Source organism: Tasmannia lanceolata, unplaced genomic scaffold (assembly GCF_043159265.1).
Source record: "Tasmannia lanceolata isolate RefF3 unplaced genomic scaffold, GAP_Taslan_0.1 ptg000020l, whole genome shotgun sequence".
Classification (NCBI taxonomy): domain Eukaryota; kingdom Viridiplantae; phylum Streptophyta; class Magnoliopsida; order Canellales; family Winteraceae; genus Tasmannia; species Tasmannia lanceolata.
The window spans coordinates 27354001-27380733 of NW_027518697.1; the positions used below are offsets into that span (position 1 = coordinate 27354001).

Here is a 26733-nt window from a genome sequence, read left to right on the forward strand (position 1 = left end):
TCATGTTTTTTGTTGCCTTTGTGGGGATAAGCTCCACCTTTTTTATTTGTTTCCACACGTGTAACAATACAAGATCCCGTGATTTTTTTTTCAGCACTGCATTTGCTCATGGTTAACAGTAACAAATATATAATATCATTTTTGAAAGGTACCTAATTGTTATTACAAAAGAGGACAAGCGTCCCACCAGGTCTGTACAACTAAAAGACAAGCTAAACCCTTGCTCGGCTTGGTTGTCCCGAGTTCATATACTCTTGAAGTGAGCTGATTACATCCACAATTTCTTTCTTTGCTCATCCTTTGCCAATTTATCTGCTTGTTCATTAGCCAATTTTCTCATATGGTTAAACCCTGGCTTCATCGGCAAGCAAAGTTGCTTAATCTCCGATATAACATCCGCAAGCTTCCAACAAATATATAATATATGGGGATTGAGCCAAGTAGCTTATTGGTCAAGGCATTGTTCATCAACCTAGAGGTGGAAGGTTCAATCCCAGCATACCTATCAAGATGATCTTATCTCGATGAAAGAAAACCGCCATGATTCAATGCACATAGAGGATATGTGCTTCTCCTTTTTGGTTTTCGAAGGGTAGCATATGTTCTTCTTGCATCACAGGGCGACCCGGTTGATCCAGGCCAGATGCTAAAAGGAGATCTCTCATTCACAAGATTGAGGCAGAAAAAAAATAAAAATCAATGGCTTAAAGACATCATAAATGACATTTTCTCATAATGCCAGATTAAAGGTCCCTAATCATCCCACAATATGCAAGAATTTTTGTGGCAAACAAATCCCACAATATGTGAGAATTGTTATGGGAAACAATATTTATGGACCCAATCACGGTACATGAGGCAATGATTAGGGTCCGGCAGTAGAACAATTTTATAACTAAAATTTTTACATGGTAACCTTTTCCACGGTAAAGTTTGTCTTTTCTAATGATCCATGACACGCAGTCAAATAAGACGTAAAACAAATAAAGTCATCCGATTGATCACTAGTTTTTTGGCGTAAAACCTCTGCTGTAGCCATATATTTATGACAATTTAATCGGTGGGCTTGGATAATTTTCTCTAGAATTTTTGGGCCGTGACAAATCAACAATGAGGACCACTTAACGAACAGTCTAGATCGTAGATATGGGTGGGTCCCACTGTACTTAACTATTTGTTGTTTTCTACTATATTCCTCAAAATGATAAAGTGAAACGAAGGGCTAGGATATTTTTTGACATTGTTTGGCTACATCAATTCTCTATCAAAATACCCATCAAAAAAAAAAAAATTCTCTATCAAAATAACATTTTTGTACGAACATAAAGAAAACCAATTACTTGACTATTTGTTGTCTTCTATTATATTCCTCAAAATGGTGAAACAAAGGGCTAGGATCCTTTTTGACCATTTTTGGCTACTTCAATTCTATATCAAAATAAATTTTTTGTACGAAGAACATGAACAAGATCAAGACTATGAGTCACCATATATAAATACAACGGCAACAAAAAGAAGTTGATTTTCACAAATAACCAAATCATAGGGGTCTGGAATATATAAGCGATGCAAAGATCAGTGAAATACTATGGTTTGTGAGAAAAGAATGAACATGCCAGACTAGCTGTCGGGGGAAAATAAATCCCCCTTTTATTTCAGACACATGGCATATGATGGGATATAAGAAAAAGCCCCAATTGCCACACGACATGTGGCACTATGGTAAATCCATAAAGCCCTCTTTCCCTAAAGGGTATTACAGTCATTGCACCACTCCAAAGAGAGAATCATGAATTCCCCTCACCCAGCCCTGGGCCTACACCTGTCCAAGGGCAAGGAAACATGGGCAAGACTTGATCCACTAGCAGGTTGACACCTGTCCTTAAGGGTAAAAGGGTAAACTAACACCCCAAAGCCCTCATTATAAATAGCCCTCATAAAGACAAGGTGAGGGACTCGAATCCCAAAAAATCACTATTCATTGCTTTGGCAGTTCAGTTTCACTGACTTGAGTGTCGAAGTGCCCGTCCGGAGCAAGGATTCCGGGTTGGCCTTCTGACCACGTGTGTCACTGTGCAGGTCATTGCCTCTCAACCAGTTCAGCAATCAGGATTCGCCAAGTCAGCTCTTACGTCACTGCTTTATCTGTTACCAATTTAGGGCACAACAGATTGGCGCCATCTGTGGGACCACGAACAAAAAGCCGTTCTAAGTCTCAGGAAAAATGGCAGGATGGAAGAGTACCCGAGCACCCCCTGTTCGGGTGGTCCGAACAACACCACGTCAAGCAACTGGGGAGAACGACTAGCCTCCCGGGTCGTTATTCCTCCGACAGCTGTGGAGCCGGGCCCTGCTCAGTCGACTCCAGTTTTGGCTCCTACGCCCAAGCAAATTCAGACTCTTTTTTCAACAAATGACGACACTGGTCGATCAGTACAAGAACTTAGTTCAACAGGTCCCTCAAGGCCTTCCCCCTGAGGTCTCCCAACCCCCAAAGTTAAGGATGGATCCACCAAGGAAAGAGCTTCCGTCGCCCCGTCGTTATCAGACTCATCACTATCACTCAAGACGTGACTATCACTCCAGAACAAGGTATGCGCTGACAGAACTTCATCGACGATATCGGTGTCGATTGGTGCAGCGACATCGGCCCCGAGCGGGTCATGCAGAGCGGCAGAGATCCGGTCATCACAAGAGGAGTCCGGAGAGCCGCTCAGATTCAACGGCAAGCTCCACTGTAGAAAGGAAGGCCAGACCATGTAGTCGGACAAAAAAAAGAACTGATCCCGTGTTGCGAAGGTTTGAAGAGATTGACCACCAAATCGAGGAACTGGCTAAAAACCACCATCGGTCCTCTTTGAAGCCATTCTCCAGTGGACATCCTTTCACAGATAACGTGTTAAACGCACCAGCACCAAAAGGGTTCAAAATGCCTCCGGTCCAACAGTACGATGGGACCACGAATCCAGTAGATCATTTGGAAACATTCAGAACCATGATGCTCTTGCACGGAGCCTCTGACGGATTCCTCTCTAGGGCATTTCCAACCAGATTGACGGGAGCCGCAAGAGATTGGTAGTCCCGGCTCAAACCAGACTCTATAGATAGTTTCGAAGAATTCGCTGACGACCTGGTCAGACACTTCATGAGCAGTTGAAGGCCGCGCAAGACCGCCGCGTCGCTAATGGCTCTAAGATAGGAGGATGGGGAAAGCCTAAAAGCATTTGTAAGCCGATTCAACAGAGAAGCCCTGCAAGTCCCGAACTTAGACCCTTCCGCCGCTACAAATGCACTCCTTGCGGGTGCAAAGTCAATCGAGTTCCGCCGAACTGTAGCTCACCGAAATCCCCACTCGTTGGCAGATCTTATGGCGGGGGCGGAAGAGTACATCTCTATAGAAGAAACGTTGCCAGCCCTAGACTTAGGAAGGAGAAAAATTCCAGAAGAGGAAAAGAACCCTACGAAACGTAGGGACGACAAGCCCCTGAGAAGGGAGAGAAGCCCGGAACGAAGGGAACGAAATTTTATGCCCCTTAATACATCCAGGACCCGCATACTGGCCGCAATCAAAGGAGAAGATTTCCTTAAATGGCCGGACAAAATGCTGACAAAAGGAAACAAGCGTGATAAATCTAAGTAATGCATGTTCCACAAAGACCATGGGCATGACACCAATGAGTGCAGGCAGCTTAAGGAAGAAATTGAATTACTGATTCAAAGGGGTTATCTCAGGAGATATGTTGAGCATGGTGGTGACAGAAGAGAGCGTCAAGAGAGAAGCCCTCAAGGCAGGAAGAGCCCCCAACGACCACAGTCACCCCTAGCCCGTCGCAACTCTCCCATTCCTCTCAGCCCGCAGTCAGAACCACAATGATCACAGCCTACTGGAGTCATAAACACTATTATGGGTGGCCCGGCAGTGGGAAGAACCTCATCGGCCGCCCGCAAAGCCTACGCTCGGCAGGTCAACGCGGTCCATACCAGCCACAAAAAGTTGAAGGTAGAAAACGAGATCTCATTCTCAGATGCAGATCTGGACAACTTGATACTCCCCAATGATGACGCCTTGGTCATAACAATGCTCATTGCTAATTGGGAGCTAAAGAAAATCTTGGTGGATAATGGGAGTTCGGCGGACATCCTCTATTACCGCGCCTTCAAACAAATGATGATCGGGGATGAACGCTTAAAACCAGCGAACTCAGATTTATTTGGATTCTCTGGGGAGATAGTTAAAGTCGAGGAGTAGATCGAACTCCCCGTCTTGGTTGGAGAACCTCCCCACCAGGCCTTCGCGATGGTTAATTTCTTGGTAGTGAGGGCCACTTCGGCTTATAATGCTATCTTAGGAAGACCTGGACAGGACCTACTCCGCACCATTGCCTCAGCCTATCATCAGAAAATGAAATTCATAACACCCAACGGTGTAGGTGAAGTGAAAGGCGACTAGCCACAGTCGAGGGAGTGTTACACGACCGCACTAAAGGGAAAAAATGCATCGGAGGCATTACCGATCGAGTTGCAGGATTTAACAGATGAAACCCAGACTACGATAAACCGACCAGCCGAAGACTTGGTTCCAATCCCGTTGTATGAAGATGATCACGAGAAACTGGTCAACATAGGGTCAATATTGAGCGACGATCCCCGCGAAGAATTAGTCCGGTTCCTGCGAAAAAATGCTGTATTTGCTTGGACGCCCGCCGATATGCCCGGGATACATCCTGATGTTATTGTGCACAAACTCAGCGTTGACCCCACTTGCAAGCTGGTGAAGCAAAAAAGAAGGCATTTCGCCCCAGAGAGACAATGAGCGATTAGGGAGGAAGTGGAAAAACTCCTAAGGGCTGATTTCATACAGGAGATCAAGTACCCCTACTAGCTGGCGAATGTGGTCGTGGTCATGGTGAAGAAAGCCAACGAAAAATGGAGAATTTGCATGGACTTCACCGATCTGAACAAAGCCTGTCCCAAAGACAGCTATCTGTAAGCCCAAGGGTCTACTCTCCTATCTTGTTTTGATGATTCTAAACATAATTGATTGTGTTTTTGAATACTAATCAATTTGCTTCGAAGTGTTGTGTTTGAGATAGGATTGATCATTGAAGAAACCAACACACAACATGGTCATGCTTGGAGATATCCCATACAAGAGTCAAAGGAGCTAAGTGAAGCTCACCTCATCTCTCAAGCAAGCATACACAAGATGGAAGATCAATTGAAGACCAAGACTAAAGAGAAGTTGAAAGCTACATAGGTATCATTGTACATCCTTTCTCTTTAGATTTCCAAGTCAAGGCAAAGTGTTTTCAACTTGGTTTTCAAAGAACACTTAAGAACTTAAAATGCATTAGTGAATGGTTATGTGGTGGACCAACATGTTGGGACCCTCATAAACATTCCAAAATAACCATAGGAGTTGAGTTCCAAAAGCTAAAAATCAAATTTGCAATAAAAATCAAAAAGTGCGGATTTTTAGGCTTCTCGGAACTCCGAGAATTTTTCTCGGAGCTCCGAGCTCGGAACTCCGAGAGTTCCCTCGGAACTCCGAGAAAAGGTCCAGTAGCATCTGGACACTTTCTCGGAACTCCGAGACAATTTCTCGGAACTCCGAGAAATGGTCCAGTAGAAATTTTATTTCTTCTGGCCGTTGTCTCGGAACTCCGAGAATATTTCTCGGAACTCCGAGAATTCTCGGAACTCCGAGAATGGTTCTCGGAACTCCGAGAACCTCGCGACAGACTAAAAAATAGCCGTTGGGATTCAAATTAATCTTTGGTTTTTGATATTACCACCCCCAAACGGTCATATTCTTTGGTGTGGTTATATATACAACATGTAGAGAAGTTTTTCACTCTCTCTTGATCTTTGAAAAACATCCTTAAGCATCAAAAACATTTGCAATCCATTTTAGCTTGAGTTTTTGTTTTTCATCCCAAACTTGCCTTTCACTTGTGAATCTTTTGAGTTTGGATATAGTAGTGCTTTCACTTGCAAATCACCATCTTTGAAGAGCAATCAAGGGTCTACAAAGAGCATCAAGCTTTCAAGAAGAAGCCAAGCTATTCTCTTTCAAATCTAGTGTAGGTGGCTAGGGCATTCCCTTTTTAATTCCCTAGAGAGCAACCGCTTAGAACTCGGCGGAGAAGGAGAGTCTTTGTAAAGGTGTAAGGGCATCCTTGTTTAATATCCCTTGGATTTGTAACCGCCTCGGAGCCGGGCATCGTGGAGGTCTCCTATAGTGGAATCCCTCAAGTGCGACCTTGAGTAGAGTGGAGTAGGCCGTTGGCCGAACCACTATATATCGGTGTGTCAATTTCTCACTCTTGCTTTTCCATTATTGTTTTGGTTTGGCATTTCACTTTGTTCTTTCAATTATATTTGCACTAACCAAATATTTATTTAAGTGAAGAAAAATTCCAATTAGGGTTTATAGATAATTTTCAAAAGGCCTAATATTGAGTTAAATTCAATTCACCCCCCCTCTTGATTATTTCAATTGGTATCAGAGCCTCGTCTCTATTTTTTTTGAAAACCCTAACCGGTTTAGAGTAAAGATTCAAAAATGGCAAACTACCCTCAACATCATGAAGGTTATTCAAACACTAGGCCACCCTATTTTGATGGTACAAATTATGGTTTTTGGAAAACTAAAATGAAAATCTTTTTAACTCAAGACTATCAAATGTGGAGAGCAATTAATAATGAATATATCCTACCCACAAGAAATTTAAATGATTGGACCGAAGCCGAACAACAAGCTTCGAATTATAATGCCAAAGCCATGAATTCTCTCATTTGTGCTCTATCTCCCGGAGAATTCAATAGAGTATCAAATTTGAATTCGGCTAAGGAAATTTGGGACACTCTAGAAGTCACCCATGAAGGAACCAATCAAGTTAAAGAATCTAAAATGAACCATATTTTTCGGCAATACGAACTTTTTCAAATGACACCCGATGAAACAATTGCCGACATGTACACTAGATTCACCAACCTTGTAAATGGATTAAGGGGACTTGGAAAACAATTTTCCAATAGAGATTTAGTAACTAAAATTCTTAGGTCCCTACCTTTGTCTTGGGAATCCAAAACCTCCGCAATCACCGAAGCCAAGGACATGAACACTTTGAACCTAGATGAACTTATAGGGTCCTTGATCACACATGAAATGATTTTCAAAACAAAAGCACCCGAAATCGAAACTAAAATCGAAAAAGGAAAAGGAATTGCTTTTGCTTGTAATATAGGTGAAAGTGAAGATGCAAAGGAAGACATCGAGGATGAAGTAGCTCTCCTAACAAGAAGGATCAAGTTCTTGCAAAGAAACATGGGAGGCATGAGAAATAGAAGGACCAATCCTCCATTCAAGAAGAAAGAAGAAGTTGGTGATGGATCTTCTCAACCCCGATGTTACGGTTGCAAGAAGCTTGGACACATTCGCCCGGATTGTCCACTCAACAATGAACCTACTTCAAACAACCGCTTCAAGAGAAGAGAAGGCAAGAAAGGAATGTCCGCCACATGGGATGAGGAGATTGAAAGCGAAGGCGAACAAAATGATGGGGAAGAATGCCTATTAGCAAGAAATGTGTGCTTCATGGCCTCAACAAATGACAACAATGAGGTAAACACTTTAAATGATGTCATTATCTTACAAGAAGTTTTAGATTCCTTACAAAGTGCAAATGATGAACTTGAAATTCAATTTGATAAAATTGCATCACTTGAAAATTCTCTTGCTAACATGACAAAAGAATTTGGTTGGTTAAAAAAGGATCATGAATTCTTAGATAATGAAAATGAAAAATGCAAAGTAGAGATTCATGAGCTAAATGCTACCATTAAGACTTTGAATGAAAATCGACAAAATCTTTCTATTGAAAATAACAAACTAAAGCATGAAAACGGTAAACTATCTTTTGAATATGATGAACTCAAGAAACTCTTTGAAAAATTTGAAAATAGTTCATTAAAATTGGATAAACTTGTAAATCTTCAAAGAATGTCAAGTGACAAAAGTGGACTTGGACATAGATGGAATACCACAATATCTAACTATAAAAACAAACTTGAAAAGACCTCCTCTAGTAGTACCAAAATTTGCTTTTATTGTGGATTGTTAGGTCATTATAAAGTTGCTTGCTTGCATGCTAAACAAGATAAGATCAAATTGAACTCTAAAGTGAAAACAAATGAACATAGCAAGATTAGGAAGATTTGGGTACCTAAGGGATCTCACTTGCCTATTCCTATGTAGGTATGCCTTAAAAGCCACAACAAGAGGAACACATGGTACCTTGATAGTGGATGCTCTAGACACATGACCGGAGATCTCACTCAATTCGCATCCCTATCACTCAAGGATGGTGGAGAAGTTACCTTTGGAGATGACAAGAAAGGAAAAGTCAAAGGTGAAGGCACCATAGGTAACTCTACCTCTCCCATACATGATGTACTCTTTGTTGATGGCTTGTCCCATAATCTTATTAGCATTAGTCAATTATGTGATAATGGTTTTGAAGTTGTCTTCAATCCCGACAAATGCATTGTTAAAAATAAGATAAATGGAGAAGTAAAATTCATAGGGTCTAGAGACAATAACATTTATACAATTGGACTAGATGATCTTAGACTCCAAAAAGTGACTTGTCTAAATGCCATTAGTGAGGATTCTTGGCTATGGCATAGGAGGTTGGGTCATGCCGGAATGGATCTCATTTCGACCCTCTCCTCAAAAGAAAGTGTTAGAGGATTGCCTAAGTTCAAATTCATCAAGGATCACATTTGTAGAACTTGTCAATTAGGAAAACAATTGAAAAGCTCTTTTGCACCTAAAAATATGATTTCAACTTCCTACCCTTTGGAGCTACTTCATATGGATCTTTTTGGACCAATGAAGACTAGTAGCCTAGGTGGAAAGAGGTACGTGTTTGTAGTTGTTGATGACTACTCACGATTCACATGGGTCATATTTCTAGGACATAAAGATGAAACTTATGAAAACTTCCTAACATTATGCAATCAAATTCAAAATGAAAAAGGTGTTGCCATCTCCCACATTAGAAGTGATCATGGAACGGAATTTGAAAATGTACACTTTGACACTTACTGTAATGAACATGGCATTAAACATAATTTTTCCGCACCTAGAACACCTCAACAAAATGGAGTAGTAGAAAGAAAGAATCGAACTCTCCAAGAAATGGCTAGAACAATGTTGCATGAAAATGATCTCCCTAGATATTTTTGGGCGGAAGCGGTTAGCACCGCTTGCTATATCATAAACAGGGTATACTTAAGGCCAATCTCTAAGAAAACACCTTATGAGCTTTGGAAAAACTTGAAACCAAATATAAGCTATTTTAGAGTGTTTGGATGTAAATGCTTCATTTTGAACATTAGAGATAATTTACATAAATTTGATAAGAAGTCGGATGATGGAATATTCTTAGGGTATTCTTCTCATAGCAAAGCATATAGAGTATTTAATAGGAGAACCCTAGTAGTAGAAGAATCCATGCATGTGACATTTGATGAAAGAGAGCCAACACCTCAAGAAATGCCACATGATGAGGATGAACCCGTTGAACATATTTTTCCAAAATTGAGTGCTCCTCCTCATGCATCAACAAGTCATACATTACCTAGTGAGGAAGTAGAAAATGAAGATGATGCCTCATTACCTAGGGATAGGAGAACATTGGTTGATCATCCTGAATCCCAAATCTTAGGTGATGCCACATTGCCAGTAAGAACTAGATCATACTATCGTAGTGTGAGCAATAATTTGGCATTCCTATCCGAATTAGAACCAAAATCCATCAAGGAAGCAAAAAAGGATGAATATTGGTTGATGGCCATGCAAGAAGAGTTGAGTCAATTCGAAAGGAACAAGGTATGGAGGCTAGTACCTAGACCTAGTGATCATCCAGTCATTGGCACGAGATGGGTGTATAGAAATAAATTGGATGAAAATGGAATTATCACTAGGAATAAAGCTAGGCTTGTAGCCCAAGGGTACAATCAGGAGGAAGGGATAGATTATGATGAGACATTTGCTCCTGTTGCCCGTATGGAGGCTATTAGGATACTTTTGGCATATGCATCTCATAAAGGATTTAAACTATATCAAATGGATGTCAAAAGTGCCTTCCTAAATGGCTATATCCAAGAGGAAGTGTATGTTGAGCAACCTCCAGGTTTTGAAGACTTCAAACATCCAAATCATGTCTTCAGGCTTGATAAAGCTTTATATGGATTAAAGCAAGCTCCTAGAGCTTGGTATGAGAGGCTTTGCACTTTCTTAGTTGAAAAGGGATTCGAGATGGGAAAGGTGGATAAAACCTTATTTATCAAAAGAGAAAATCATGATATCCTCCTTGTCCAAATCTATGTGGATGATACCATCTGTGGCTCAACTAATCAAAAATTGTGTGATGAATTTGCAACCTTAATGAAAAATGAATTTGAAATGAGCATGATGGGAGAGTTAACCTACTTCTTAGGACTCCAAATTAAACAATACAAAAATGGAATATTTTTAAATCAAGAAAAATATACAAAGGAGTTATTAAAGAAGTATGGCATGGATAGCAGTAAGACATCAAGAATTCCCATGAGTACTACTGCTAAGCTAGAAAAAGATGAATTTGGCAAATCTGTGGATCAGAAATTGTATAGGGGTATGATAGGTAGTTTGCTCTATTTGACAGCCAGCAGACCAGACATTATGTTTACTGTCTGTCTCTGTGCTCGATTTCAATCGGATCCTAAAGAATCTCACCTATCGGCAGTTAAGAAGATCTTCAAGTACTTAAAAGGAACCCAAAGTCTAGGACTGTGGTATGAAAGATCATCTTCCTTCACTCTCATCGGATATTCAGATGCAGACTTTGCTGGATGTAGAGTAGATAGGAAAAGCACTAGTGGGACTTGCCAATTCTTGGGTAAATCACTTGTTTCATGGTTTAGCAAGAAGCAAAATTCAGTAGCTCTGTCCACAACAGAAGCAGAATATGTGGCAGCTGGAGCTTGCTGTGCTCAAGTCCTATGGATGAAAAGCACATTGATGGACTATGCAATCAAAATGGATAATATTCTCATCCAATGTGACAATACTAGTGCTATAAGCTTAACAAAGAACCCCATACAACACTCAAGAACAAAACACATTGAGATTAGGCACCACTTCATCAGAGATCACTCACAAAAAGGGGATATTTGCTTAAAATATATCAACACTGAAGAACAATTAGCGGATATCTTTACAAAACCCCTTAGTGATGATAGAATTTGCTATATCCGAAGTGCCTTAAACATATGGAGTGCGGATCAAATCAAAGAAATTGCCAAATAAATACTTTGTGCCTTTAACCAGCTTATCTATATAGTATTTATATATATAATCTTTGTTTGGTAGTATCTGCATGAATGAGATGTCAAATTTTTAATCTTAAAAATCACTCAATTGATATTCTTAGCCTTCTTAGTTTTTCTAAGTTGGAGAGGTATCTTCACTTTAATTAAAATACCTAACATCTTGACATATGTCAACATCTCGATCATGAACAGGTATATGTGCATTACTTGGTTATATAATTTTATACCATAAGCATTGATTCAGGGGGAGTTATCCACTCCTATTTTTTTTACACCCTTTCAGTCGATGACAAAAGGGGGAGAAGCTTGAAATTGATTATCTATTCAATTGACTATATGCACCACTTGCTTATAACTTGTATCATTTATATGTGTGCATATATTAAGGGGGAGTTCTAGTATTCACTTGCCTACTATGTCACTCCACACACACCTCATAATCAATTTTGTTTGTCATCATCAAAAAGGGGGAGATTGTAAGCCCAAGGGTCTACTCTCCTATCTTGTTTTGATGATTCTAAACATAATTGATTGTGTTTTTGAATACTAATCAATTTGCTTCGAAGTGTTGTGTTTGAGATAGGATTGATCATTGAAGAAACCAACACACAATATGGTCATGCTTGGAGATATCCCATACAAGAGTCAAAGGAGCTAAGTGAAGCTCACCTCATCTCTCAAGCAAGCATACACAAGATGGAAGATCAATTGAAGACCAAGACTAAAGAGAAGTTGAAAGCTACATAGGTATCATTGTACATCCTTTCTCTTTAGATTTCCAAGTCAAGGCAAAGTGTTTTCAACTTGGTTTTCAAAGAACACTTAAGAACTTAAAATGCATTAGTGAATGGTTATGTGGTGGACCAACATGTTGGGACCCTCATAAACATTCCAAAATAACCATAGGAGTTGAGTTCCAAAAGCTAAAAATCAAATTTGCAATAAAAATCAAAAAGTGCGGATTTTTAGGCTTCTCGGAACTCCGAGAATTTTTCTCGGAGCTCCGAGCTCGGAACTCCGAGAGTTCCCTCGGAACTCCGAGAAAAGGTCCAGTAGCATCTGGACACTTTCTCGGAACTCCGAGACAATTTCTCGGAACTCCGAGAAATGGTCCAGTAGAAATTTTATTTCTTCTGGCCGTTGTCTCGGAACTCCGAGAATATTTCTCGGAACTCCGAGAATATTTCTCGGAACTCCGAGAATTCTCGGAACTCCGAGAATGGTTCTCGGAACTCCGAGAACCTCGCGACAGACTAAAAAATAGCCGTTGGGATTCAAATTAATCTTTGGTTTTTGATATTACCACCCCCAAACGGTCATATTCTTTGGTGTGGTTATATATACAACATGTAGAGAAGTTTTTCACTCTCTCTTGATCTTTGAAAAACATCCTTAAGCATCAAAAACATTTGCAATCCATTTTAGCTTGAGTTTTTGTTTTTCATCCCAAACTTGCCTTTCACTTGTGAATCTTTTGAGTTTGGATATAGTAGTGCTTTCACTTGCAAATCACCATCTTTGAAGAGCAATCAAGGGTCTACAAAGAGCATCAAGCTTTCAAGAAGAAGCCAAGCTATTCTCTTTCAAATCTAGTGTAGGTGGCTAGGGCATTCCCTTTTTAATTCCCTAGAGAGCAACCGCTTAGAACTCGGCGGAGAAGGAGAGTCTTTGTAAAGGTGTAAGGGCATCCTTGTTTAATATCCCTTGGATTTGTAACCGCCTCGGAGCCGGGCATCGTGGAGGTCTCCTATAGTGGAATCCCTCAAGTGCGACCTTGAGTAGAGTGGAGTAGGCCGTTGGCCGAACCACTATATATCGGTGTGTCAATTTCTCACTCTTGCTTTTCCATTATTATTTTGGTTTGGCATTTCACTTTGTTCTTTCAATTATATTTGCACTAACCAAATATTTATTTAAGTGAAGAAAAATTCCAATTAGGGTTTATAGATAATTTTCAAAAGGCCTAATATTGAGTTAAATTCAATTCACCCCCCCTCTTGATTATTTCACTATCCGCTGCCCAAGATCGACCAACTGATAGATGCCACCGCGTGGCATGAGCTCCTAAGTTTTATGGACGCATTTTCTGGATACAATCAGATTTACATGTGCGAAGTAGATATCCCCAAGACTTCATTTGTAACCGACCAGGGGATATACTGCTACCGTGTAATGCCCTTTGGCCTAAAGAATGTCGGAGCAACATATCAGAGACTGGTGAACAAGATTTTCATAGAACAAATCGAGCGCAACATGGAGGTGTATGTAGACGATATACTAGTGAAGAGCAAGGAATCTTCCAATCACATACCCGATTTGGAAGAATCGTTTCAGGTCTTGAGGAAACACAACATGAAGCTAAATCCTTCTAAATGCACTTTTGGCGTCGCCGTAGGAAAATTTCTTGGCTTCATGGTCAGCCTGAGAGGGATAGAGGCGAATCCGGAGAAAATTCAAGCAGTGGTGGATCTAAATCCGCCAACTACCATAAGTGAAATTCAAAAGCTAACGGGGATGGTAGCTGCGTTGGGACGCTTCATCTTTAAATAGGCGGAAAGGTGCCTACCATTCTTCAACGCGGTCAAGGGGATTAAGACGGCCCCTTGGACTCCGGAATGTCAAAGTACGTTTGAAGAACTGAAGTTGTACCTATCCGCACCGCCCCTAATGAGCAAACCCAAACCTGGGGAAGAGCTGATGTTGTACCTATCGGCGAGTTCGGTAGCGTTGGCAGCCGTTCTGATCAGAGAAGACCAGAACCAACAAAAACCAATCTACTACGTCAGCAAGGTTTTACATGAGGCCGAGACCAGATATCAAAAGGCAGAGAAGTTGGCTTCGCTCTTGTAATGGCTGCCAGAAAGCTCAGGCCGTATTTCCAGGCACACACCATCAAAGTTATGACTGACCAACCACTGAGGCAAATTCTCCATCGCATGGACACCTCAGGGTGACTAGTAAGGTGGGTGGTAGAACTTAGTGAATTTGATATCCGGTACCTACCCTGACCGGCGATACAGGCCCAAGTCTTGGCCGATTTCATTGTTGAATGCACTGTGACTGTTGAAGCCGAAAGGAATCAACCTTTGGGTGAAGAAGTTGACAAAACACCCCGGGGGGCAAAGCGACGCAACCACCAATCAACCTCTGGGTAAAGAAGCTGGTACACTCGAAGGGCAGAACCTCGGAGGAACTATACTATCCTCGGACGCGAATAGTACACCCCAACCCGGAGAGACCGATGGAATTGGAAGAGCTGAGGAAAAAGACGAAATGGAGGAAGAGCGGCTCTGGGAATTACAAGTGGATGGATCCTCGAACTACCTAGGAAGTGGAGCAGGACTAATCCTCACAGGACCCGGGAACTTCATCATGGACTACGCCATAAGGTTTGGGTTCCAGGCATCAAACAACCAGGCATAATACGAGGCGCTCCTGGTCGGAATGAAGTTGGCAATCCAAACCAAGGCCCGAAGATTGAAAGTGTATAACGACTCTCAGTTGGTCGTTAACCAGGTACGAGGGACATACGAGGCGCGCGACGACCGCATGCGCAGATACCTGGCGCAAGTTCGCACTCTCGCCGACAAGTTTACAAGCTTTAAGGTAACGTGCGTCCTGAGAACGGAGAATGGAAAAGCAGACATACTCTCCAAACTTGCAACCTTCGGATATACCGCTTTGGTAAACATATATATAGAATTCCTAAAAAAATCTAGCATTGAAAGCGAAGTCGTCGAGGTAATGCAAGTAGATTACGAACCATGCTGGATGGATGTCATCATCAATTACCTGCGCAGTGGCGAACTCCCCGAAGAGAAAAAGAAAGCACGTCAAGTGATTCAGAGATTGGCCAGAGTTTCACTCGACGAGGAAAATCTCTACAAAAGATCGTATACCCTCCTCTACCTAAAATGTCTCCGACCTGGTGATGCTGCCTACATGCTTCAGGAGACTCATGAGGGGATCTGTGGAGAGCATCTAGGAGGCAAAGCACTGGCCACCAAGGTATTGCTTAGGGGCCTATATTGGCCGACCCTGAGGCAAGACTCTCTGAATCTAGTAAGGAAATGCGAGAGGTGTCAGAAGTTCTCGCCGACAGTCACCAACCTGCCGTCCCAATGGCCCCCATAATCAGCCCCTTCCGTTTGCTGTATGGGGAATGGATATCTTAGGGCCCTTTCCACTAGCTCTTGGAGGGCGAGAATTTGTGGTAGTCACAATAGATTACTTCACGAAGTGGGTGGAAGCAGAGCCCTTGCCAAAATCACCGAATAGAATATCTAAGCGTTTTTCTGGAAATCCGTGGTTTGCTGATTTGGAATCCCCCAAGTTCTCATAACGGACAACGGCATGCAATTCGACAACAAAAATTTCAGAAAATTTTGTATAGACCTGAAGATCGAGCAGCGGTTCACCTCCGTCGCCCATCCTCAGACCAATGGGCAGACAGAAGTCACGAACATAATCCTCCACCAAGGCATCAAGAAGAGGTTAGATGAAAAGGCAGGACGATGGGTTGACGAGTTGTACAACGTCTTATGGGCGTACCGCACTACTCCACGCGCCGCTATGGGAGAATCCTCTTTCAACCTAACTTTTGGAACAGAAGCCATAATCCCGATCGACATCGGCGTTCCCTCGCGGCGTGTGACCTGCTTCAACGAACGATTGAACGAAGGCGGGCTCCGTGCCAATCTGGACCTACTCGAAGAAGTCCGCGAAGAGTCCCAAATCCGTTCTGCAGCGTACAAACAGAGGGTATCTCGCTACCACGACACCAAAATCCGCTGTAAGCCCAAGGGTTCCCCAAGGATTCCCCATGGGTTCATTCAATCACCTTGTTTTGATGATTAACAAACACAAATTGATTAGTCGTTTATGGACTGATCAGTTGCCTTGAGTGTTGTGTCTTAGACAGGAACTTGACATGCTTGACATGTCATATCGCCATTACACAATGCAACACAACACATGCTTGAGGATCAACATGCAAAGGAGCTTGAACACATTGGTGGCATCATCCTTGGAAGATGTTAAAGCAAGGAGCTCAAGTGAAGATCCCACAAGCAATCCAAGAACCACATTGAAGATCAAATGAAGATTGGCTCAAGAGTTCATTCAAGAGAGTGTTCAAAAGGGTAGTATGTATCACCTTTCTCTCTTGTGTTTTCTCTTGATCAAGGCACATCTTAAAACCCCTAAAATATGTTTTTCAAAGAGACTAACACACCCTTTAAGGACTTAAATGGATAAGTGAATGGCCATGGTGGTGTACCAACATGTTGGGACCCATATGGCATTCAACACAAGAATGAACAAAACAGAGTTCTGAAGCAACAACCTGGACCAGCAACTAAATCCTATCAAAACTTATTTAAAACATTTTCAAATATTTTTGAAAATATTTTTAACAGATAGCTCTCATTTTTCTCATATCCGTAGAGTATAGGAACGTCAAAATCCGAAGAGAAATGAGGGAGATATGAATTTTACAAGTTCGACACTGTTTGCTGGAAACCAGTCTCTGAACTCCGAGAATTATTCTCGGAGCTCCGAGCTCGGAACTCCGAGAAAGTTCTCGGAGCTCCGAGAAATGCACCAGGTTCTTAAACTTAAATCTCTGTTTGGTTTCTCGGAACTCCGAGAAACCCTCGGAGCTCCGAGCTCGGAACTCCGAGAAAACTCTCGGAACTCCGAGAAGTGTATTTTCTCAAAAAATTATAGCCGTTGGAGGCCCAACGGCTAGTTGATTTTTTGACCCAGTTTTGACTGTTTTACCCCCCAAACGGTCACATGGAGTTGGGACTTCATATATACCCATCTAATGGGTCTAAAACAAGAGAGGAACATTGTCCAACTTCAACAAACCATAGAAAATCATTTGTGAACTATTTTTGGTTAAATTCTCTCACCAACCAAACTCTTTGTGCCTTGATTTGAGAAAATCTTTTGAGATTGGTTTAGGCTTAAACTTGTTTATTCTTGAGAGCATCCTTGGAGCTTCAACTTGCATTGTAGCCTACATAGAGGCAAAGCTTTTATCTTCTTCTTTATTCGATCGGTGGCAAGGGCATCCGTGTTTAATTCCCTTGGGAGAAAGCGCTTAGAACTCGGCGGAGAAGGAGAGTCATTGTAAAGGTGGAAGGGCATCCTTATCTAATTCCCTTGGAGTGTAAAAGCCTCGGAGCCGGGCGTCGTGGAGGTCTCAATAGTGGAAATCCTCAAGTGCGACCTTGAGTAGAGTGGAGTAGGCCGTTTGCCGAACCACTATAAATCTTTGTGTCACTTGTGTTGGTATTTCTCTATCTTTCTCTCCCTCTCACTTTCTTATTTATTTGTGCTTGCATTCTTACATATTTGGAATTGAGTGAGTAGTTAGCATTTTGGTTTTGATTGAATATTGGTACCTTGCTAACTAGGCTAAATCACCTAATTAAGTTTGCTAATTAACAAGGGTTTTTGAACTTTTATTAATTTGTAATATTGTTTAAGTTCAACTATTTCAAACTTAATTAAACAAGGGATAAGTCTTGGGTGAAATTTTAGTAAAAGTTTTCAAAAGGTAAAAGTTTTATAAACATCCTATTCACCCCCCCTCTAGGTTGCCAAACCAAGTCACTACTTGGATTTCATCCGCCCCAGAGAATACCGCGTGGGTGACCTGGTCCTGAGGAGAGCCGCAGTATCCCAACCAAGAAAGGCCAAAAACTCTCCCCCACTTGGGAAGGGCCGTACAAAGTGATCGAAGTGATCTAGCCTGGTAGTTACAAGTTAAAGACTCTTGACGAGAACTAGCTCCCCCATGCCTGGAACTCCAAGAACTTGAAGAAGTACTACCAATAGCCCGTCAAAGGAGAAGCATCCTCATGAAAAGGAAAAATACAGATGTAATTACTAAGATCGGTGCAATTAATGAAAAATATCATGGCATTTTGCAAATTCATCCACCTCGCAATAATATTAAATTGGTTCACTTCGACCGTTTCCATGAAGACTGAAAACACATTTCTAATCAAGATAAAGTTGAAGCATAAAACCAATAAAGCATTCGATGAAAGCCCAAGTCATTCACTTGGTTCACTTCTACCATTTCCATGAAGACTGGAAACACATTTCTAGTCAGGATAAAGTTGAAGCATAAAACCAATAAAGCATTTGATGAAAGCGCAAGTCATTTAGCTCGGGCTAACTTGGTTCACTTCTACCATTTCCATGAAGACCGGAAACACATTTCTGGTGAGGATAAAGTTGAAGCATAAAACCAATAAAGCATTCGATGAAAGCCCAAGTCATTTAGCTAGGGGCTAACTTGGTTCACTTCGACCATTTCCATGAAGACTGGAGACACATATCTGGTCAGGATAAAGTTGAAGCTTAAAACCAATAAAGCATTCGATGAAAGCCCAAGTCATTTAGCTCGGGCTAACTTGGTTCACTTCGACCATTTCCATGAAGACCGGAAATACATTTCTGGTCGGGATAAAGTTGAAGCATATAACCAATAAAGCATTTGATGAACGCTCAAGTCATTTAGCTCAGGTTAACTTGTTTCACTTCGACCATTCGCATGAAGCCCGGAAATACATTTCTGGTCGGGATTGGTTGAAGTGGAAAACCAATGAAACTTTTAATGCCCTAATCCGGTCACTAAGGACTTATATCACCCAAACCGTTCTTATTAAACTTAACGATATGCTTCAAATGGATCGAAACCCGTCCCGAATTAAAGCAAGTAGATTGAACGTAAACATGTATAGACGAACTCAAGCACTTCAAATCCAGAAAATAAATTCCTTTCGGGAAGCCCTATGGGCGTGGTACATCTTGGCTCGAGGCCAACCCAAAAAGAGGCTGAAATAAGAGAAGTACATAACCAGATGAAGAAAGAGAGAATTCACTGAGCAGCATCAGTAGTCTTCGGATCCGCGGGTGGATCAGACTGAGTTGGAGTTGGGAGTTCAACTTCTGGGGCATCAAGGGCGGGGGATTGACCCTGACCAGTCTCCTAGTCGTCTTCGTCGGGCATGGGAAGGAGAACGTCCTCAAGGTTCAAGTTAGTAAACTTCGCCTTGACAAGGGATTTACACTAATCGAAACCATCCCTGAACGACTCAACTGCTAGTTCAACCAGCTCTTCCTCTTTGGCCTTCACCGCTTTGGCCAGATTAGACTAGTACTTTGCTTGTTGCTTTTCCGCAAAAGTAATGGCCTTTCTCGTCAGCTCCTTCTGCTCATTAAGTTCCCCTGTCAAGCGCTCTACGGCAGCCCTCGCTTCCGTAACAGCCGTCTCTAAGCCGGCCTTCTCTTTCTCCAACTTACCAACCTTCTCTTTAGACGAAGTCAATGTCTTGGAAAAGTAGGCAGACCCACGCCATATCAGTCCAGTAGCATCCAAGCTGAAAACCATACGAACTAAAGTAAGGTTCCAAGTCATAGACCCACGACTGATGAACTAACCAAACACGTCAAGAAGAAGTACCTGATAAAGAGCACCAAAACCAGCCGCCTCGACCTCGTGAAGGATACGAAGCCGATCCTTGTGTAAGCGGCTCTTTGAGATGATCTCCTGAGCAACCCAGGCATCATCTAAGCCGCAGTCATCTTTTTTTACTCCCCACTTCGGACGAAAGGTGGTATCCGCTCCAATTCGGTCAGTAGGCGCCGCCTCCAAGCCAAGGATTGGCGTATCATCATCTCCAAAACGGGTGATTCGGCCAGCCGAAGACCCTTCAGCCACCTTTGCGGCCTTGGAAGCTTTACTACTCATCATCTAAAGGCAGTTTAAGACTCATGGCCTTCGTGTTTACAATAGACCAATTTGTCGACATTGGCCACCCTCCCTCGCAGCCGGCGTAAAAGAACCTGCTCTTCCAAGTATGAATGGAGGTAGGAATACCGGTAATCATCTTCATCTCAGCTCGTTGGCTAATATAAATCCAACCTCCCAATCGATGGCCTTTTAGTTGGGCGCACCTTCTGAAGAGGGGCACAGACAAGCTCCGTTGAAGAAGGAACCGCACAAGGTAAACAAAGCCGGCTATAGTCCTCCACAAGTTTGGCGCCACTTGAGCAGGGGCCAGACCTCATCTCCTCAACGAGAGCACCGTACCAATTCTCCATCTGACTAGAACGGCAACATCACAATCCCTTATAGCCTGCCCTAGACCCACACGATATACACCGAGATGAACTGCTCTAATCCCAAAGAGCCCCCATCCACCTCAGCATGCACTTGTTCATTTGTTAAGAAAATTGATGTTCTGCAAAATTATTTTTCAAAATAAACATATTTAACTATATAAATAGATTTAGAAAATAATTCGCAAACCAATTGATAAAACCCGATAAAAATGCAGTGGCCGATAAAGCTAAACAAGTGCACGCCATAGCCCAGTCATAGTGTAAATATCATGGGATCGATCAGTCCAATTGCTTTCCCAGCAATGTGCCAGTAGGTCGAATCGATCACAACCGCTGGTTAGCTTGCAAAGTAGAGAGCATTAGACTTCAACTTCCTAGCAAAGTGAAAGGTACCTAAGGGCACAAGGGTTACCTACAAAACCGGCTCCTCACACACGGTACTAGGTAAAAGGGATTATCCTCCAGCTGTAGGTAGTGGTCTCTAGCACGTGTCGCACCGGTGTACATGTGTGGGACCCGATCCCGCGAGAGGGGTGGGGCACGAGCCGCCACGCTCTCTCTTGGTCTCTCGTACCCACGCGAATGGCGTGTGTTTTTTATTATTGATTTTAATTCATCTTTTATGTGAACTTGGGATCACTAAGGCAATCCGAATTCCACACAAAAGAGAGTGACAGAGTCGCCACCTAGATGTGGGATCTAGGACCCATAATTAACCAGAAATCTAGACTCGTTACCTGGTTACAAGAATGGAAGGTATGGGGAATTATCCACCACATGCACCATTCCTGCCCGATAATCGGTCTTCAATTCCAAAAGTTAACTCTTTTAAATTTATTTTAAATGGCTCATTCAACTCTTTGTTAGTGTGCGAACTATGTGACATGCATCCTATGATCTAATTTCAATGTAGAGCCTAAGTGTGTATCTTGATTTCTTTATTTGTTTGAATTCAATCTAAGTGAAAGTTCTCCTAAAATTCTAATTTCATGGAAAATCCTAAGTGATTTGATTAAGCATTTACAAGAAAATTAATATACAAAACACCACAATTTGTTGTGGAGCCGACTCGCGGTTGGTATGCCATCAGACATCCAAGCTGCCTACGTACCCAAGCCTCACTGGGATCAGAGTCGACGTAGTTCGGTGCACCTAAGCTAAGCTACTTATGCCTAACTCAACTAAGAAACCGATCTAGACTGGATTGACTGTTTCAACAGTTTTAAGAGAAGTTATTTAATTCAAGTTGAGGATTTTATTATCCTAGGATTTCATCTAAGATGCTACATGATCCTATCTTAAGTGCAAGTTGTCCCTTAGACTAATGCAGGTTAACCTACATCCTAGGTAACTAGGCTTATCCTAGGGAAAGATGGGGTGACTAGTGTAACTAGATCTATGGCACGGTTGCTATCCATAGCAAACCTCCGTGATGAGGCTGGACTCCTAACTCTAGGACTCCCTAAAACCTAAGACACGACCTGACACGAGTGTTCCTAAATTGGGCTCTAATGGTTCTTATGACAGAAACCGTGATCCGACGGTTCTGAAAGTCACGAGACAAATCGATTTAAGTTCTTGAAGTTAATGAATTTCAGATTTCAAGGATTTTCGGTTTCTAAACATTTAAGGAATACCAAAGGTTCTAGGGTTCACCAATTTCGGCCTCGAATAGCATCCACGGAAGGGAATCGTGCGCTCTTTCCTTGTGCAATTTAATACTTAAGTTATAGCACCTTATTGCCTGGCATATCTCAGGATTTTCGTAGACAGTAACCTCGGAGCCAATAACATGCTATAGTTTAAATATTCGAATTGTCGAAGATTGATTACAATTGAGATACGATTATGGATGCACTGGCCATTTTACCAGGGGAATCTAAAGATCCTAAGATTTCTGTTTTAATGGATTAAGGAGTGAACATGTGACAAAAATTCAAGGTTTTTTAGAAACTTTATGATGATTTTTAATTAATTTCAATTTTTCAGTAGATTTTATCAATTTTGAACCATATGAGTGATTTTACAAGTGAAATTATTGCAAACAAATTCGAAATGAATTGAAACTTCTACAGAAACAAGATATGACGGGATGTAACTTATTGAAAGAGTTTTGCAGATTTTTACATTAAGCTCCTATTTAATTTTGATTTAACAATAATGAGACCAGATTGTAAAAATAACACAGAAACTACTAGAAATAGAAATCAAAATTCATTGAAATTTCTACAGTAGTAAGATATGAGTAAACGTAGCATGTTGTTAGATTTTCATGAATTTTAGAGACTATTTACTATCAATTTCGGATTTGTTAAGTTTAAGACTAGAGTATAAATTTACACTACAACCCATAGGAAAAAAGATTCAAATCAATTGAAAATTTTACCGCAGCAAGAGATATAAAATATAAGAATACTTGAAAAATTTTGAGAATTTTAATTGTGATTTGATGTCAGTAAAAAATCTCACAAAATCTGATAGTTTTCAAAGAAAGCATCAAATAATATACCAAATAGAATCCAAAAAATCTTAAAAATATATAGTAGAATGTATCAGTATCATATTATTTTCGTACAAAATTTCATTAATTTTGGAATCTATTTAGTATATATTTTATTTTTTTTCGTCAAAAAGATATTTTTGAAGAGTTTTCTATTTTTAAAACATGATTTTTGAGAAAATTACGACTTCGGAAAATGTCCCTTAATCTTGTTCTGATGTGATGAACACAAGAAAATTTTAAAATTTTGCAAAATCAATCATCCTGAGGTAGCTATTTTTTCGAATTTTGTAATTTCTCAGCTATTATTTTAAACAAAATTCCACTCTTCACTCAAATTTTCAAAACCTTTTGATTCAATGTCCGATCCGATCCGATGATTATTTTAGTCTATGTAAATAGATCAATGTATTAAATTTCGAGATGAAACGGAATTGAAACACTCATGTAGATCATGATTTTGAGCACACACATTTAATATTGAATTAAATTCATTTAAATGCTTAAAAATCATGCAAAATATAAAAAATACCAAATAATTCTGAAAAAATCTGAGAACAGTGCACCTACCTGTGATAGAGTTCCTCGCCGAATCCAAAAGCCGAAAATTCCGAAAAAATCTAGCCGAAGTGCAATCCGCTCCGCTTTTATTCTTCTTTTTTTTTTGTTTTTTTTTTATTCTTTCTCACTGCTGATGGGAGAATGATAGATAGAGAATGAGAGATAGGCCGAGAGAGAGTGGTAAAGAGTGTGAGAATAAGAGAGTGTGAGAATGGTAGATAGAGAATGAGAAGGATGGTGAGTCTGAGAGTGAGAGAGGGACAGAGGGAAACCGAGTGAGAAAAAGAGTTCGAAAATAGGTGGAAGACAAACAGAGGGGTTGAGGGAGAGTAACAGAAGTGAGATAGATGGGGAGGAGTATATAGAGAGAGAGAGAGAGAGAGAGTGATGGGGGATAAAACAACAGAGGGATAGGTGATGGGGATAGAAAACAGAGGCCGAGTGATGAGAGGGGAAGCTCTGTTTTTTTCTCGCTTCCTTTTTCTTTTCAAAAACCAACCGCACTCTGTTTTTAGAGGGAGGGATATAGAGAGGTGCTGGGAGATGCAGAGTGGTCGTGAGAGCAGATAGAACAGAGGGTGGGGAGGTTGCTGGGAGATGAGAAAGAATGCTGAGGAAACGATCCTCTGTTTTCTTTCGAAAGTTTCTTTTTTTTTTGTGTGTGAGTTGCTGTTAATGGGAGTTTAGAGGGAGAGATTGAGGGAGATGAGAGATAGGATGCTGTGGGGGAGAAGAAAAACAGATGGGGTGGTGGGGAAAGTGAAAACCGAGAGAGAGAGGGTAGGGGCCAAAACACAAGGTGAGAGAGGTCATCGACTATAGCACTGCTGTTCGGAAGAAAAAGAACAGAGTAACCGCATATAAACCGAATTTCTAAAAATCTCCCCTTTATTTTGTGCAACTTTCTTTATTATTCTTCCTTTTGAATCAAAAGAGCAAAATTGCTAAATTGATTCCAACATGAGCTATTTGCCTTCTTTCCACCCAACCTCTATATTTTCTTTTTAGAAAACTGCTCTAGGCATGTTTCCAAAGTAGCTTAACCACGATCAAAACTTCTTTGTATATCCTTTTCCTATGTTGGTACCCTTCTAATACTTTTTCTTCTTAAATGGTAATTCCCTATTTTTCGTGAGAGCTTATTTTGGCCTTTTCCTTCCCACAATAGAGAATTTCTATTTAGAAACCAACCCAAACGGTTAACTCTTCCTTGGGAATATTCTTAAATAAGGCCCACACATGATGGCCCACTTTAGGATGGGAGGTTTGCACAATAAATAAGGCCCACACATGGTGGTCGAATTTGGGATGGAGCCCATTTGGAATGATCCAAACCATCCCCATAAGATGATCCAAAATGTTCATTTAATGAGCCATAAATGGGTCATAGCTGGCAAATTACTTCCCTCTGATGATCTAGTCCATCCAAATGATGGGCCAACCATAGATCGATTGTGACCACCTAAATCATTTCCATTAAATTTCAATGCTTTTTTTTTCATGGGTCCCACATAAATTTGACAAATTTCATCTAATTATCAACACACAACATCCCATCTTTAAGTGGGACTCAAAATAATAAGATAAGATAAAATAAAATCACTTTGATAGGGCCCACAGATATTTAATGGGTCAGTCGATTTGAAGGGTCCACCCATGGAAAGCGATTTCATCTCTTAGATTCAATAAGCTCAAAAATTCATATTTTTCATGAATATCAATGCGGGGCACACCTGCCTGATCCCATTCTAAACAAATGTTCAGTGCGGGCCCACTAAATGGGTCCAAATTCTCTCTTGCTCGGATTCTCGTGAACAACCCTTCTCAACACTTAGCAGAAAAATACGAAACATGGCGGAAATGATTGAAAAGCTCGAGAAAGCATAAGGAATGGACACGGGAATAGAAAGCACTGAAAAAGACTGATAACAAAACGTTAATTTCTTTGTTGATTAGAGCGGAGCAAAGTGGGGGTGTCTACAACATGCCATGGTGTAAATCTGGAAAGCACATAGCAATCCAGAACTAGATATATCGTCATGCGGTTACACCATGCAGGATCAGTCCTCAACGACTGTAAGGTTCATCCAACTCATATCAAGAATGCCTCATCCTGGCTCTAAAATAGGTCAATCGTCCTCATCTCAAGTGGAATTAGGGCAGCTAATCACTTCGTCCGACATCCCAGATGTCAATGCGATCAGCCTCATCCCGCACATCCGAGATGTCGGGCCGGTCTAGGCCGTGTGAGTAGCAGACCGTACCTGTTGAGGATCATTAATCAATCTCATCGATTAACTAAATTAATGTAGTTAATTAACATGAATCCACATAAACGTAAGCATAAATGCTAAAATAAGGCTATCTCAAATAGCGAATAATAACCATCACATGTGATAAATATGATCTTCCACATAACATAAATGTAACTGAAATAAAAATGCTGAAAGGCCACACAAAATTCTTACAGTTCCCACTTGGCCTGAAGCCATATCACACATAGCGAAGTCCCATGCCTCTAGTATGATGCACAAATGTCTCAACAACTAAAGGCTTAGTCATAGGGTCAGCCTACATCTCTCCAGTGGGAACATAACTGATGTCAACATCTTTGTCAACTACGGCCTGACGAACATAGTGGTACTTCCTCCTAATGTCTTTCGACTTCATGTGAAATATTATCGCATGACAATGAAGTAGGATCTCTGGCACTAGTAAGAATCTCTAAGCTCTCCAAAAGCTTACGGAGCCACACAGCCTCCATAGCCGCTGCCGAACATGCAACATACTCTGTCTCCATGGTGGACATAACTATGCATTCCTGTTTCTTGCTCGCTCAAGAAATAGATCCGCCTCCTAGCATGAAGATGTATCCTGAAGTAGACTCGCTTCTGTCTATATCACCACCAAAATCTGCATCTGTGAAACATCATACACGAAGGTCTTAACCCTGATAGCAAAGCATGTATCCCTTGGTCCCCCTCAAGTATAAGAAGATTCTCTTGACAGCCTACTAGTGGAGCATACCTGGACTACTCTGATAACGACTAATGAGACTAACCTCATAACAGATGTCGGGTCGAGTGCATAACAAAGCGTACATAAGGCTTCCAACCGCAAGTGCATAAGGGACCTTACTCATCTTA

The 26733-nt window shown here is 41.2% G+C and overlaps 2 protein-coding genes across 2 annotated transcripts; both read left to right on the top strand.

Annotated features, from left to right (window-relative positions):
* The first annotated feature begins 13455 nt into the window (after positions 1 to 13455).
* Positions 13456 to 15516, top strand: LOC143853931 (uncharacterized). The gene is made up of 3 exons (XM_077363626.1): positions 13456 to 13899; positions 14452 to 14799; positions 14899 to 15516. Exons 1-3 carry the CDS (start codon positions 13456 to 13458, stop codon positions 15514 to 15516), a joined length of 1410 nt encoding a protein of 469 aa, XP_077219741.1.
* A 219-nt stretch (positions 15517 to 15735) lies between these two features.
* Positions 15736 to 19507, top strand: LOC143853932 (uncharacterized). Its single transcript, XM_077363627.1, has 2 exons — positions 15736 to 16143; positions 19364 to 19507. Exons 1-2 carry the CDS (start codon positions 15736 to 15738, stop codon positions 19505 to 19507), a joined length of 552 nt encoding a protein of 183 aa, XP_077219742.1.
* The last annotated feature ends 7226 nt before the right edge of the window (positions 19508 to 26733 follow it).

Bases quoted from the DNA above. Each gene is read 5' to 3' on its own strand.
- LOC143853931 (XM_077363626.1), top strand. From the start codon at position 13,456: ATGGACGCATTTTCTGGATACAATCAGATTTACATGTGCGAAGTAGAT. The intron at 13,900-14,451 runs GTAGCTGCGTTG...TGACTGTTGAAG, and splicing joins TTCAAAAGCTAACGGGGATG to CCGAAAGGAATCAACCTTTG. The intron at 14,800-14,898 runs GCATAATACGAG...GTCGTTAACCAG, and splicing joins TCCAGGCATCAAACAACCAG to GTACGAGGGACATACGAGGC.
- LOC143853932 (XM_077363627.1), top strand. From the start codon at position 15,736: ATGCAATTCGACAACAAAAATTTCAGAAAATTTTGTATAGACCTGAAG. The intron at 16,144-19,363 runs GTATCTCGCTAC...TGGGGCATCAAG, and splicing joins CTGCAGCGTACAAACAGAGG to GGCGGGGGATTGACCCTGAC.